At 45.9% G+C, this 16,134-nt stretch overlaps 2 protein-coding genes across 13 annotated transcripts in view; one reads left to right on the top strand and one right to left on the bottom strand.

The window, feature by feature from the left end:
• The window catches only part of DEXI (Dexi homolog), a 38,660-nt gene extending 36,883 nt beyond the window's left edge, over window positions 1-1,777 (bottom strand). Inside the window, exon 1 of the mRNA XM_033963558.1 lies at window positions 522-1,777. Within this exon, the coding sequence (XP_033819449.1) occupies window positions 1,039-1,308 (270 nt within the window). The 5' untranslated portion in view covers window positions 1,309-1,777 and the 3' untranslated portion in view covers window positions 522-1,038. The remainder of the gene's footprint in view (window positions 1-521) is intronic.
• Window positions 1,778-11,694: 9,917 nt separating this feature from the next.
• The window catches only part of CLEC16A (C-type lectin domain containing 16A), a 377,291-nt gene continuing 372,851 nt past the window's right edge, over window positions 11,695-16,134 (top strand). For 6 of the 12 annotated variants that reach the window (XM_033914729.1, XM_033914726.1, XM_033914722.1 and 3 more), the window contains exon 1: window positions 11,695-11,889. In XM_033914729.1, coding sequence (XP_033770620.1) covers window positions 11,807-11,889 — 83 coding nt within the window. In that variant the 5' untranslated portion in view covers window positions 11,695-11,806. The remainder of the gene's footprint in view (window positions 11,890-16,134) is intronic. The other 6 variants (XM_033914728.1, XM_033914730.1, XM_033914727.1 and 3 more) reach the window with 2 other exon arrangements.

Here is a 16,134-nt window from a genome sequence, read left to right as displayed (position 1 = left end):
ATAGCGCAAATCCTCCACTAGCTGTAGGGAATAGAGATGAAGCCTGAGAAACAATTCAGCAGTCACTCCCAGGTTGGGGGGGACAAGTATCTATTTTGAAAAACTCCCCATGCTTATCAGAGCAGAGATATTTTCAGCTCCATCTTTGCTTTCTGAAGACGTTCTTATGCGTTATAAGACTTGCAGGTGTGTCGTATGAAAACCCACTGCTGTCACTTCACAAGGGTGGGGGGAAAATAAATCAAAAGTACCGAAGAACACCACAGTGTGGCAGTACCTGGAAATCATGCTTCAATGTATGCTATTATATAAAAGTCCAGAAAGGAAGCCTACCTTGATTTGGACTTTGTTGCAATGCTATTTCATGCTAGATCCTGTGGTTTGATTATATTCGCACATATGGTTGTATTTCAAAAGTGAATCCAGATGTGATAAGTTAAGAATAGCAGAGGCCTGTAGCTAGTTCCCCATTTAGATTTTCAGACATTATGAAGGCAATTTTTTTGAAAGCCCGGCCTTACCTGCTAGGATTGCATAAGATGTTAACACTCTGTTCTCTGAATTTTAAACGACAAGAACAAATGAGTTTGGTTATATATACAGTATATATATGGCAGACGACCTCATCCACTACCACCATGGCAGATGCATCTTCAGCATGGGCAAACTAGTATTTCCTGTTTAGCCATCCACCCGAGCCTAATCGGGCACGGTCAGCAGCACAGTCGGGACAGCTGCAGAATGCAGGTCTATTACTTGGCGCAGTTTAAGGCTGCGTTTTGCAGCAGGAATGAAGCTCAGGTCTAGGGTCCCAGGCCCGTGACGGGGGAAGTTTCACATCTGAAAGCCCAGGTTGGCGGCGTCTCGCCAGGAGCCAGACCGCGCGCTCCTTTGGCGCAGGGGCCATTTTGTACAGAACCTGCTCCGCTCCGCAAAATCGGACGCAAGAGTGACACCGAGGCAGGGCCAAGGCGCCGAGGACAAAAGAACCAGAGCCCCCCTCCCTCCCCATGCTCTCCGCGTCCAAACGGGCTCTCTTTATTCCAGATAGCCGTCGAACACGTCCAGCTCGTTGTCCGTGTCGTAGAGGACCGACCCGGGATCCGACAGCACCCCCAGATCCACCAAAGCCTGGTCCATGTCTTCGGGCAGGAAAACGATGCCCACATTGAGGACGATGTACTCCATCAGGAAGGCATAGTAGAGGATCAGCACGTTCACAAAGAACAAGCCCACGTAAAACATATACGGCAGCTCATTGAACGCCGACTCCACGGAATCCAAGTGCGCGTAAACGGCGGAGGGCATGCAGCTGTGCGGGCTCGCTGGTGCGCTGCAGGCACGGATCAACTTCAAGCAAGGGTGGGGGGGAGGGAGAGAAAAAACAAAACAGGCGATCACTAAGCGCCCCTTCGAGGAGCCCCGGGAGAGAGAAACCCACCGGCGTCCATCGCCGCTTCTGCTTGGGGGGGGAGGGGGAAGAAAAAGCAGGGAAGCAGAGACTGGTTCCCGGGTAAAAGGCGCAGCGAGGGGAGGGGGGGGGCAGCGGCGCAGGATCAGCGGCACCCCCGCCTCAACATTCCCTTGCCAGTCTGCAGCGTTGTCGGAGGCATTTTTCCTGGCGGGGCCGTGCCCTCCTCCCCGCTCCGGGCTGCTAAAGTTTGCTCCGAGGATCGGGCGCGCTCATGGCTGGGGGGGGGAGGAGGAGCGAGCAGCGCCGGAGGGAGGGCGTGTAAAAAAAAAACCCAAACAAACCCCAGACTTTCTAGCTATGCACACATCCGATCCGCTTCGCCGCCCGTGGCTCTCTGAAACTTCCACCCCCTGACCCCGCCCACCGAACCAGACGCCGCCCCTTTCCTTTCCTCCCGGCCATTGGCTGACGAGGGCCACCTTCTGAGCTGCGGGCAGTCGCTTCGTCGGAGCCCCTGTCTGCTGATCACGCCGCTTTTGCTTACCGGGCAAGCGAGCCAAAACACTCACCAAGGTGGCTCATCCTCTGCCTGTGGCGGTTTCGGGCGGCAGCAGGAAGATAGTGCTTCACGCGTTTGCTCAAGGTTGGCATCCTATGCAATAATGGGGCTGGCAGCGTATGCTAAGGTTGTAGGCACAGGCCGGAGGGGGGTAAAGGTGTCATTCCTGGAGGGGGGGGGGAGCTATTTTAACATTTAGGTTTTTGACAGGACATTGACACCTGGAATTTCTGGATACTGCAGGACAAATCTCGAGTGGAAGGTGAAGGATATATTCCTGCACGTTCCACAGGATTTAATCTTTGGCAAGAGGAACCATTTATGCTTGCATATTCTATACACCCTGTAGGGAAATGAATCCTGTATTCTTTGGGAAGAACTCTTTCTTTCACTTGTCTAATTTTTACAAATGAAGCACTTACACATGACTGCCCCATACCTCTCAACCCCACCCTCCTCTGTAGTGTCCAGCATTTCTCTCCCTCTGTGGTATCCAACACTTTTCTTCTTCCCTCCCCCACCTCTTTAGCAACTTCTCCTTTTCTTCCTTTCCACAAGGTGTTTCCTTCCTTACCTTTCTCCCCCAGGGCAGCAACACTTCAATCACCATTAAAAGCATTATGGCCAGCCTGTGTGGGATCTTGAGCATCTGCACATGCTCAAGACTTCCTGGTTCCTACCCCCTTTGAACTTCCTGTTTTGGAGGGGACAGAAGCCAGCAGGTCTTGAGTATGCACAGATGCTCAAGGCCTCATGCTGGTCAGTTACAATTGCCAATTGAAGAGTAGCCACCCTTGGGGAGGCAGATAAGAAAAGAAACACCTCATGAGGAGATGGAAAGATGGAAAATTTTGGGTGTGCCATGGCACTTGTGGTTCCCCCAGTCTAACACCTACACCTCTTTCCTCCTGTTCCTTTCATCCAATCTTTTTATCTTTCACATAAGAACATAAGCAATGCCTCCGCTGGGTCAGACCCGAGGTCCATCGTGCCCAGCAGTCCGCTCACGCGGCGGCCCAACAGGTCCTGGACCTGTGCAGTAATCCTCTATTTATACCCTTCTATCCCCTTTTCCAGGAGAAAACTGTCCAATCCTTTCTTAAACCCCAGTACCGTACTCTGCCCTATTACGTCCTCTGGAAGCGCATTCCAGGTGTCCACCACACGTTGGGTAAAGAAGAACTTCCTAGCATTTGTTTTGAATCTGTCCCCTTTCAACTTTTCCGAATGCCCTCTTGTTCTTTTATTTTTCACACCTCTTGATATTTATCCTTTTGCTTCATTTGTTGATTATTGTAATTTCCTTTCCTTTTTTAATTTATATTTTACTGTAAACCACCTTGTGGTACTGTGTGTATTCTGGCAACATATCAAGTTCTGGCAAATAAAATAATAAATAACTACACAAGCACTTGGTCACTCTTCAATGAAGATTCTCAACAAAGTACTCAAAGGCAAAGGAATAACACTCCAAACCAGTGTATTGCAAACTGTGTGCCTCCTGAGATTTCAGGTATGTCGCAACACACTGAGGAGGAGAGGCACCGGCTGACTGCATACAGGACGTCCTGTAGGCAACCAGCCAGTGCCAGTGCCTCTCCTTCTCTCTGGTCTCTTCACTGCTGGTACCCCCCACTGGCGGCAGAGGGCCTTCGTGCATGCATGGATGTCGACATGATGTCACACATGCGTATGATGTCATCACAGTGATATCAGTACACTTCTGGATGCCTCGAGCTGCAGCCACTATACTTAGTATGTTGTGGCTGAACAAAGTTTGCGGGACACTGCTCCAAACGAAGATCAGACTTGATCATGCACTCATTTTCTCAATGGTCAACTACGGATGCAAAAGACAAAGACCGACTCATTAGAGCTTTGGTGCTGGAGATTTTATGTGTGCTGTGGATCGCCAGAAGAATTAACAAATCGATTATGGATGAGATCAAACTGGCTGTGTCACTCAAAGCCCAAATGATGAAGTTATGACTGTCTTATTTTGGTCACACCATCAGGAGAGAGAGATCACTGGGGAAGGACATCATGCTTGGGAAGATCGAAGGAACCAGGTGAAGAGGGCGACCTGCAATCAGATGGCTAGAAACATTGAAAACAACCATGGGGATGATGCTGGAGGACCTTACTGGACTAGTACAAAGCTGATTTCTTTTTTGATCTGTAATTCATCAAGTCGCTAGGACTCGAACATGAGTCTATGGCATGTAAACACAGCTACACATACTATCAGGGTCACAAACCACTGGATCGTTGTGGGGGGGGATTCTGTAACCGGTATTGTTTTTGACAGACACCGGTTACAGAATCCAGCTTTTAGCCGAAGGACTGGCTCCTCCTTCTCCTAAAAGCCCTTCTGTTGGACGTTTGGGGCTTAGGCGTTTTTTTGTTTCATTATGGCTAAATAGTGTAGACCAGGGGTGCCCACACTTTTTGGGCTTGCGAGCTACTTTTAAAATGACCAAGTCAAAATGATCTACCAACAATAAAATTTTAAAAAAGCACACTGTACGCATAGAAAATGTTAATTATCATTCCTATTCCAGGGTTTTTCAAAGAGGCCAAAGCAGATGACTCTATGCACTATCACCTCAGTAACAACCATACAAAAATAGACAAATATACCCCCCTCCCTTTTTACTAAACCACGATAGCAGTTTTTAGAGCACAGGGAGCTGCGCTGAATGCCCAGCGCTGCTCTCGACACTCATAGGCTCCCTGCGCTAAAAAACTCTATTGCGGTTTAGTAAAAGGGGACCTTAGTGTAAAATATAGACAGCAGATATAAATTCAGACACATTTTGATCACTAAATTTAAAATAAAATCATTTTTCCTACCTTGTCTGGTGATTTCATGAGTCTCTGGTTGCACTTTCTTCTTCTGACTGTGCATCCAGTCTTTCTTCCCTTCTTTCAGCCTGTATGCTTCCTCTCCTCCACACCTCATTCCCTCCCCCAACTTTTCCTTCCTCTCTCCCTGCCCTTTCTTTCTCTCTGCCTCCCTTTCCTTTTTTTCTGTTTCTCTTCTTTCCTTCTGTCTCCCTGCCTGCCCTTTTTCTTTCTTTCTCCCTGCCCTCCCCCAAGACACTGCCACTGCCATCGGGGACCCAAACTGCCATCGGGGACCAGGACCCAAACCGCCACCAATAACAGGCCCGAAAGCTGACGCCAATAACACGTCCAAAAGCCGACGCCGCCCCAACCTCTCCCTGCTTCGGCCGACCAGCATCGCGAGGAACTGTTGGGGGAAATGCTGCCGGGTCCTGCCTTCGCGGAAACAGAAAGTAGGCAGGACCCGGCAGCAAGAAGAGGAAATGCTTCAGTAACATGTCTCCCGCCTTAGCCCGTAGCGAACGCTTGCTTCAGGGCTCTCAACATGTGCGTGCAGGCTTCCCTTCTCCCCCCCTCCCCCTCCCCGGGCATAACTTCTGGTTTCGGAGGGAAGAGAAGAGAAGCCTGCACGCACACGTTAGAGCCCGGAGCATAAGTTCGCTAGGGGCTGAAATCGTAGATCAGGACGGCAACACGAGTGCGATCGACTCGAGTTGCCTTCCTGAGCTACTGGTCGATCGCGATCGACGCGTTGGGCACCCCTGGTGTAGACATTCTGTGGGTGTACTTTTAGACGTAGTGTGGTGATTGGGCGTTTAGGCAGAGGAAGGCCATAATCAAAACAAGGACGTTTGTTTTGGTTATGGACACTTTCCCTGATTCTGGGTTGAACGTTTAAGGACTTAGGCCAAAAGGGGACTTAGACGCTTTTTTTGATTATGCAATTATTATACAAGTCAATACATTGTAGCTAGCTTATATTGCTAATTTCCTTAAAGACAATTCCTCATAATAGATTAAATTTATGATAATGTTATTATAATCTAAACATACAGTACAGGTGTGTTGCCACAAGAACAATTATTAGAATCAAATTAGCTGGGAGGACAGGTTATAAGTCTCTCTAAAGCATTTTATTGCTTCCTATCAATTTTTCAGTCTTCAGCTTTTGAAATTTACTAGTCCTTTTACTAAGGTGTGGTAGCTGATTTAGCGCGCGCTAAAAATTAGCGCGTGCTAAATGCTAACGTGTGCTAATGCATCCATAGGATATAATGGACGCGTTAGCATTTAGCGCGCGCTAAAATGGCCAGCACGCCTTAGTAAAAGGACCCCATAGTTTGGTCACTCCTTCATCACCTACAATATGTTTGCTGATACTTACTTTATATAGTTGGCCACCAAAACTCCTAGAAAGCAAAATTTCCCAAACTATACAACAGAGCTATTAGCATAGTTTACTATTCGGCCAAATACAAATAATGAAAAATAGTATTCAGTTGAATACAAATATTTAATACAAATAATGATCCTTGAGCTTTTATTTATTTACTAGTCTTTAAGCCCGTTACATTAACGGGTGCTAGAATAGATGTGTTTGTCTGTCTGTCTGTGTTTCTTTCTCTCTCTCTCTCTCCTTGGCCGCTGTCTGTATCCTTCTGGCTCCTCCCCCCCCTGAGCAAAGCTGTCTGCCCCCAGGACACACCTCCCCCCCCCAAAGCAGGCCCCTTTCCCTCTCCCTAACTGTCTCTCCATGGCCCTCTTCTGTCTCCCCCCTCCCCCCCCCGAGCAAAGCTGTCTGTCCCTAGCACACCTCCCCCCAAAGAAGCCCCCTTTCCCTCTCCCTATCTCTCCATGGCCCCTTCTGTCTCCCCCCCAGCACACCCCTCCCCCCAAAGCAGCCCCCTTTCCCTCTCCCTATCCATGGCCCCTTTCTGTCTCCCCCCAGCACACCTCCCCCCAAAGCAGCCCCCTTTCCCCTTTCCCCCTGGCTCCCGGTATTGATTCCCTTCTTACCCTCCCAACATCCAGGCGTCTTCTGGCCTGCTCCTCTTCACCAAAGCAGCCTGCGATCATGGTGGCCAGCTTTAGCGAACCTAGCAGGCTGCTCTCCAACTCGGTGGCACGTTCCCTCTGACGCGATCCCGTGCGTCAGAGGGAGTGTGCTACTGAAGCTGGAGAGCAGCCTGCGAGGTTCTTTAAAGCCGGCCACGATCGCAGGCTGCTCTGAAGAGGAGGATCAGCGGCGAGTGAGGGCGGGAGGTGACACGGCGACTCCTTCTTCTGCACGGAGGTGGAGAGCGGCTTGCGAGGTTCGCTACAGCGGCTGGCGAACCTCAGCAGGCCGCTTTGAAGAGGAACGGGAGGGAGGAGTCGCTGGTGTCTTCTGCACAGTCACGCGCAGGCGCCGTGAGGACTGGCACAGAAGCACACCTCACAGCGCCACCGCTCACGAATTTTCAAGAGCGCATGCGCCTCTAGCATTTTATTATTATTGATTATAGATTTTTAAATTTACATTCAAGTATCCACTGGTACAGAAAGTTGGTCAGTAGAGATATAACTTATATCCAATATGAATCACTAACAACATAAAAGAAAATTCTTGCCACTAACCCAACTCAAGTCCTCAAAATGTGATCCAAGATTACATCAAGCGAGAAAAAAAAACAATTGTTTTAAAGGACAAATCACAGACAGGACTGAGACGTGATGAACAGCTTATATAAACTATTGAGCTATTGTTGACTCCTCTTTATCCAGTCGAGACAAAGCCAGAAAAGCCTTGAGCTTTAACATAACAAATAATAAAAGAAGTAACATGAAATCAGAGAGCAAGTGCTTATTTCAGTGGGATTTAGCACAGTAGAGTCCTGGATTATTCATATTCAAATTTAAATGACTATTTGGCCAAATACAAATAATATATTTGGGGCTCTATTTGGGTCCGAATCAAATATGAATATTCAGTGCAGCCCTACTAGAGAGGTCTATGTATATGTTTTTCCCCCCTTATTTTATGTCTGTGGGAAAAGATGTTTAGTACATTGACCTCCAAATATTTCATAGTTAATATAAATTTGCAGGCCTGAAGAATTATTTTGTTCTACAGTATTCTCATAGCCTTGCGCTTCTAGATGGTTTGTTTTCTGTATACCATGGCTTCTGTGAGCCTCATTTGTGCTGCTCCTACTATACAAATACAGCTCCATGCATAGTCTTCAGGTTTTTGTGCTGAAGCAAGGACTTCTCTAAGTTACTGGCCACTGTAAGAGTTTCCTGTTCAGCCAACCCCTAATTCTTTAATCTTGATGTCACCAGACTCTGAATCAATTGAACAGTTCTTTAATAATGAAGCAAAGACCTCTGGGAAGTTGAGTCCACAGATCAACCATAATTAATATACATCTAAACAAACATTAACTGAGCAAATACCCGCATAACATAATTCTTAAGCTATAGTATACTGAATGTTCCAAAATGTATTCCTCATGTCTCAATAGTTGCAATGTGCCAAAAAGCAGCTTCCTCCTGGATCTCATGCACTATAAGTTTTGAGATGGTTTGCAACTTCTTTTTAATTAGATCAATAGTCCCCCAAAGTCTTCATTCTCTGTAGCTCTATATAGTTTTATTTATTTAATTTTCTATACCATTCTCCCAAGGGAGCTCAGAACGGTTTACATTAATTTGTTCAGGTACTCAAGCATTTTTCCCTGTCTGTTCCCGTGGGCTCACAATCTCTCTAATGTACCCAGGGTAATGGGGGGATTAAGTGACTTGCCCAGGGGCAATGGGGGGATTAAGTGACTTGCCCAGGGTCACAAGGAGCAGCGTGGGTTTGAACCCACAACCTCAGGGTGCTGAAGCTGTAGCTTTAACCACTGTGCCACACTCTTCCCTGAGCCTAATGTTTTTCTGGTTCCAGGATGTTAGTGTTTACAGTTATACCTAAGGTGACCATATGTCCCGTTTTCAGGCCGACCATCCCGTTGTCCCGACCCACTGCTTTGGGACACCAAAAATGTCCTGTTTTCAGGGACAGCGTCCCAAAGCTGTGCACGGGGCACCAGGACAGCCGATCACTTTCCCTCCCTGCCCGCCGATTGAAACGCTGGGCCGCCGCTGCTGTTTCTTGGCTTCTTCCCGACGTCAATTTTGACATCAGAGAGGAAGTTTGGGCCAGTCAGGCAGTGATTGGCTGGCCCCGAACTTTCTCTCTGACGTCAAAATTGACGTCGGGAAGAAGTCAAGAAGCAGCGGCGGCGGTCCAGCGTTTCAATCGGCGCGGCAGGGAGGCAGACTGGAAGGTAGCGGCGGTACACGGGCGGGCAAGCAGGGGGTTTGAATCCGCAGGGGGTGTTGAATCCGCGGGGGGGAGTGTTGAATCTGCGGGAGGGGGAGTGTTGAATCGCCGGGGGGGGTTGAATCAGGCACTGGAGAGAGGGAAGTAGGCAGGCAGGCAGGCTGGCTTCGGGGGGAAGGATAAAGGCAAGAGAAGACATAGGAAGGAGGCACTGGGGGCACTAGGGACACAGGACAGGCACTGGGGGCACTATGGACATGGGAAGGAGGCATTGGGGGCACTATGGACATGGGAAGTAGGCACTGGGGCACTAAGGACACAGGACAGGCACTGGGGGCACTATGGACATGGGAAAGAGGCATTGGGGCACTATGGACATGAGGAGGCACTGGGGGCACTAAGGACACAGGACAGGCATTGGGGACACTATGGACATGAGAAGGAGGCATTGAGGGCACTAGGAACATGGGAAGGAGGCACTAAGGACACAGGACAGGCACTGGGGGCACTAAGGACAGAGGCACTGGGGGCACTATGTACATTGGGAGGAGGCACTGGGGCACTAAGGACACAGGACAGAGGCACTGGGGGTACTATGGACATGGGAAGGAGGCACTGGGGGCACTAAGGACATAGGAAGGAAGGAAGGAAGGAGGGAGGGAATAGAAAGGAACAATTGTTGGGCCTGAGTGCAGAAAGAAAGGATACACAGTAAGAAGGAAACCCAACCAGAGACTCATGAAATCACCAGACAGCAAAGGTAGGAAAAATGATTTTATTTTCAATTTAGTGATCAAAACTTGTCAGTTTTGAGAATTTATATCTGCTGTCTATATTTTGCACTATATTTGTCTATTTATCTATAGTTACTGAGGTGACATTGCATATTTTAAAGTCATTTGCCTTGACATCTTTGAAAACCCCAAATGATAATTAACATTTTCTCTGGGTATAGTATGCTTTGTAGTTTTTTTTTATTTTGAGGTTACCATTATGAATTAATATGAAGATATTATGTGTACATGAAAAATGAATGGAAGAAATTTGGGGCGGGATTGAGGGCGGGGCTAGGGCGGGACTGACAAATAATAGATGTCCCTTTTGATGAAAAAATAAATGGTCATGTTAGTTATACCCTAACCTTGCTACTTTATTGTGCCTTTGGCAGGGGTTTTTAAGCAGTGATGCCAGCATCTCAAAGAAGTGCAGAGAAAGGTCTTGAAATCTGAGACAATTTGTTTAAATTTTCTGGTCAAAGTGAAGGCAATTGGAATATATTTGGTAGTACAGTGGTGCCTCGCATAACGAACGCCTCGCACAGCGAACGCTGCGCACAACGAACTTCATGTCTTGCTTCCTACAACGAACTTCATTTCACACAACGAAGTCGCCCGAGCTGCATCCTTCCGCGCAGGCACTGCGCTTAACTGCCCTCTCTCCGTCTGGCTCCCTGTGCAGTGGCGGACCGTCGGCTCGCAGGGGCCCGGCACCTACTGCTGATGCGTTGGGGGGGCGGAGCTACTCTCGCCGCTTCCCCGATGCTAGAAAAAAAAAAAAAATGAACAGTTAAGTCCCAGTTTTTGCCGCTGAGACTCTGCCCTCTCTCACTGTAAAATTAGACTCTACTTAGTCTGTCTTTAAATTTAAAAAATGTGTGTTGTTTTAAAAAACAATTATGTTTTTAGATGTATCTAAATAAAAATAATAACAAATTTATCTTTTTTTATGTCATCTTAGCATATTTTATGCTACAGAACGAATTATTTTTTTTTAACATGTATTGTTATGGGAAAACGCGTTTCACATAACGAACTTTTCGCATAACAAACTTGCTCTTGGAACCAATTAAGTTCGTTGTGTGAGGCACCACTGTATAACTTGTGTACTACTGTAATTTTGACGTTAGCAGTTAAAACTGTTTGCCACTAACCATAACCTTCCATAACTATCAGTAGACATAGTTTAGAAAGGAAGGGGGTGCAAGGGCTTAACTGAATAAAGGGGGTACAGGAACCAAAAGGTAAAAACAGCAACCCAAACCCTGCTCTATGGCCTACTGCAGCGGGTCGCCCCCAGTAATCAGATGTCTAACTAAACCTTATGCACCCCCCTCCCCCCCGATATCTCAGCATATTTTTAAGAGAGCCAAAATAGATTTGTTGGTAGTTGCAAATGATGTAGTGACCGATGAAAGAGAATTTGCTCACTCTGGCACAGCAAATACATCAAGGCACAGCGTTTCTGGCTTTTATTCAGGGACTAATGGCTACATATGCGAAACCTGGCGATACCCCCACGCAATAAATACCGCCGTTCCTATTCAAATGCAACAGGCGCTATTACCCCACCCCATCCCAGCACCGGTATACTGCCCAACCCCGCAACGGGGAAAACGACCAGGCGCTCTCCCCTTTCCTCCTCGCCCCCAGGTAGCTCACAGTCACAAGAGTCATAGCAGCCGCGCAACTCAACGGGAGTTGTAGTTTGTGGGAGCAGGCTACGTCACTTGACGAAAATGATGCGGCGACGCGCGAGTAAACAACAACTCCCGGCGTGCACTGTACCCAATGACGTCACCCCCGGCGCCCGCAGTTCCGGGCTGAGTCGCAGCTGAGGCTGGCCGTTGCTGGGACAGCGTTGATGGGCTGAGGCGGGGGAAGAGAAGTCGGCGCCGGAAGAGATGTTCGGCCGCTCGCGAAGCTGGGGGAGCGGCAGCGGGACCGGGAAGTCCTCCCGCAGCATTCACTCTTTGGACCATTTGAAGTAAGTGGGGGGCGCGGCGGCTGTCCGGACTGATGGAGAGGGAATTGGGGGGCAGCCGGATTTTCCGCGGCCCGGACACCGATGGTCGGTCCCCGGTGGGACCAGCAGGCCCTCCACGGACATCGTCTGTCCGAATAGATTTCTTCCTTCATAGTGTATCGGTTTGTACTTTATCGAACCAGGAAATACAGTAATAGTATTTCGCATCAGATCATTAATTGAATGCCATGTTGTAGCAGGTAATAGCCCTCTTGCTGCATAATTATGACAAACATTTGGATTTTACTGATCAATCAATTCTAGTTAAACGCCTACCGATTCTTAAGCAGTAGTCAGTGGTTGTAAAATTGGGTGTCATTGTCCATGTCATCCCTATCTTCTAATAAATTGTTATGTACAAATTACAATATTTCACTCAGAGCCATATATAAAATACTGGGTGTCATTATTGACGATGAGTTCTCCTATCACGAACACATAAGTAATACAGTTAAATTCTGCTTCTATAGATTACGCATGATTCGCTCGATCTCTAAGTTTCTTGAGTCAAAATCACAAAACATTCTAATCCACTCCTTAATTATCGTCAAACTTAATTATTGCAACTCATTATTAATAAACATCACACAAAAAGAAACAAGCGTCTTCAATAATACAAAACACAGCCATTAAACTTATTCATAACGGTAAAAATATGATCAGTTCACACTGGTTCCAATCAACTACTGTATCATCTTTAAACTATTACTCTTAGTATTTAAACTCTGTCCACCAATGAACCACAATTTATTAATGGAATGCTTCGATCTACAAGCCAAAAGCTCATAGTAGTCCCTTCCTTGAAAGTTATTGGAACCATACGCCACGATATGTTTTCGGTGATGGCCCTGCAACTTTGGAACACTTTGCCTCAATATATAAGAGAGGAAATGATCTTAGCCATTTTAAAAATAATTTAAAAAGTTTTCTTTTTAAAAATGCTTTTAATCTTTTAATCGTAAAGGAGTTACCTCCAGGTTTTATACTACTCCCTCCCTAATGTTTTTTCCATCTATGGTTTTTCTTCTACTTTAAAGCACTGATTTGTAACTTTATTCCTCCAACCATTGTGTATCAATTAGTTTGTAAGTTTGTCAGTCTAACGACCCATTATTTTTAAATTTTAAATAGCATGTCTAATGTATGTTCATTTTTATTTTACTGTAACTTGCTTAGTAAATTTGGAATAAGCGATTTATCAATCAAAATAAACTTGAGTAGCTCAGTTTTAATCTTAGAAGTATTTTGGAATAGGTCTTACACATTGTTGATATCATCAAGGTGCTGTTTTGAAATATGCCTGTCAATACTGAAAACCCATTCAAACAGGAGCCCTTTTATTAAAGCTTAGGGAGTGTGCTGAGTGCCATGGGGTCCATAGGTATAAAATAAGATGCATAGCATTTAGCGCATGCAGGACTTTAGTGAAAGGGACCCAGAGCACTCATTTCCAGGAGGGAAACTTTTTGGTCAATTCTGGTTTTAAACTTCTATATCCCAAAGCAGGATGGTATTTGTAGTCTCTGATTCTATTCATTTAAAGTCCTGGTGAATTATGGAGTTGGCAGAAATCCAGGACTGGCCTACAATCTCTCTCCTGGAACTGCATAACTTAGAAATGCTGGGGCTCCAAAATACCCTCTGTGCTGCTGCTTATATTTATGGCCCTAAAAACCTGATGATGTGAACACATTTATGATAACTCCTCAAGATTTTGATCATTTTTAATTTCTAGAGATTTTTCTTCTTTTATATACTGTAATCATTCATATCTGACAGAACTGGGTTCCACTGTGACTGGGTTCCACTGATACATGGAGACTGCTACCAAATCTTTTAATACATGCACCATTTCTTGGTGAAGTCTACATTTTTGTTATTTTAATTAAAATAACATAAAAAGGAAAGGTGTTATGCAAAAAATGGATAAATCCACTTTAGGGACAAACTGAAACTTTCTTAGTGATGTTCATTATGTACTTACTTGTGTCAAGTTCTCCTATTAACCATTACAAAATTCTATTGTGTCTTTAGCTTTGTACAAAATCATGTTAAGTATACAAGAAGCAGTCCCACAGGAAAGGAAAGAAAAAGTGTTAATTTTACATGCAGTATATTTTTGTATCTACTAACTACTTTTATAATTAATTTTAAAGAACTGATTTATGTCAACTTAATTAATGTAGTGATAGTTTTGTGTAGCAATATGTGTTTGGGTCTATTACAATTAGAGAATGACACGGGGAAAAATTATGTCCCCGTCACCACCCCGTCCCCGGACCACCATCCTCTGCACCGCCCCGCCCCCGCTGTCCCTTTCACCGCCCTGTCCCCGTCTCTGCCGTCCCCTTCACCGTCCCGTCACCGCCCCGTTGTCTCTTTCACCGCCCCGGCCATCCCCGTCTTCAGCGTCTTCTCCTCTCCATCCCCCCACCCCCAGCACCCTTCACGCGGTTCCAGCAGCTCCCTCCCACCGGCCAGCCGTGCATTTCCCTCCCTCCCTTCTTTTTCCCTTACCTTTTCTTGTTAAAACGCGCGTTTTCTATAAGGCTAGGAGCTGTATTACAGCCGGAGCCTTGAAGTCACGTCAGGTTGCCAGCTAGAAAAGTCTCCTCCGATGCAACCGGAAACAGGAAGTTGCGTCAGAGGAGACTTTTTCCAGTGTGCAACGCGACTTGACTTCAAGGCTCCGACTTCAAGCTCCTAGCCTTATAGAAAACGTGCGTTTTAACAAGAAAAGGTAAGGGAAAAGAAGGGAGGGAGGGAGATGCATGGTCGACTGGCCGGCGGGAGGAGAGTGGGCTGCCGCTCGTTCACCATGTGTTCCAGATGGTTCACCGCCCCGTGCTACCATTCACCGCCAAACGGGGTGGTGAATTGCCTTGTCCCCGAACTTGCGGTGGCCATTTTTTTGGTCACCGTTTTGGCGGGTTACCCACGGCTAAACGTGGCTAGCCGCGGGTAACTGCCACCGTGTCATTCTCTAATTGCAATGCACTATCCTAGCTGATTAATTATTTAGTGCTGTGAGGCAAAGCAATCCTTTGTTTTTGAGAATGCTGGCTATAAGTAAAAATATAAATTATCATGCCAAAACACAACGCCCCCCCCCAAAAAAAAAAAGTGTGATGACAGCAAGTGGAAACAAACTGTAACAAAAATTAACCCTCTCCTTTACAAAGCCGCACTAGTGTTTTTAGCGCCAGCCGTAGCGGTAACAGCTTGGATGCTCATAGGAATTCTATGAGCGTCAGAGCTGCTAGTGCAGCTTTATAATTAGGGGGAAAAGCGCAGAGGGAGAGGAATTTGTGAATGGAAATAGACAATATTGTGGTGGTTTATTGGCCCTGATTATGGTTGCAAGCTCCACTGTATGAGGTTTAAATGACCAAAAATAAGCAAGAAATCATTTCAACTTTCAACAAAATCAGAGATCATGCCGCCCAGACTCTGAATCTGCGGGGAATGATGACAGAATTAGATGTCAAATGGTGTCAATTCTGAAATAAAAATGGGAAACCAAGAAGCTGCAGTTGGCTGTTTAAGGTGAGTGTTCTTAACAGGTTCTTGCACAAACGAGTTGTCAAATACTATTTTTGTGATCTGCAATATCCATGACATGGGTTCAAAAAAACAGATTATTATTTCAGAAATTTCATATCTAACAATTCATTTATGTTTTAGACCTGTTACACTAAAGGCAACAAAAGTGAAAGATGTCCAGATTTTTTTTTTAATAATCTTTATTCATTTTAAAATAATTTCAATAAGTGAAGAACTTCATATTCATTACATATTCATTGTGGATATCCTGAAAACCTGGCCTGCCAGTAGATCTTGAGGACTGGACTTGGGCAGCCCTGATTTACACTATAGACATCACTTAAAATATTACAATGTTCTTACAGACCAATTTAATCGAATAATAATAATAGCTTTATTTATATCTCGTCATACCTTTTCAGTTCAAGACGGTATATAGTAAAGTAGAAATACAATGTGGATACTGCAGGTATCAATACAAATGTAAAGAACAGGGAGATTACAGCATTGGTTTAGAACAGGGGTGTCAAAGTCTCTCCTCGAGGGCCGCAATCCAGTCAGGTTTTCAGGATTTCCCTAATGAATATGCATGAGATCTATTAGCATACAATGAAAGCAGTGTATGCAAATAGATCTCATGCTTATTAATTGGGGAAATCCTGA

Source organism: Geotrypetes seraphini, chromosome 11, assembly GCF_902459505.1.
Source record: "Geotrypetes seraphini chromosome 11, aGeoSer1.1, whole genome shotgun sequence".
Classification (NCBI taxonomy): domain Eukaryota; kingdom Metazoa; phylum Chordata; class Amphibia; order Gymnophiona; family Dermophiidae; genus Geotrypetes; species Geotrypetes seraphini.
This window is presented reverse-complemented; position numbering and strand designations above follow the sequence as displayed.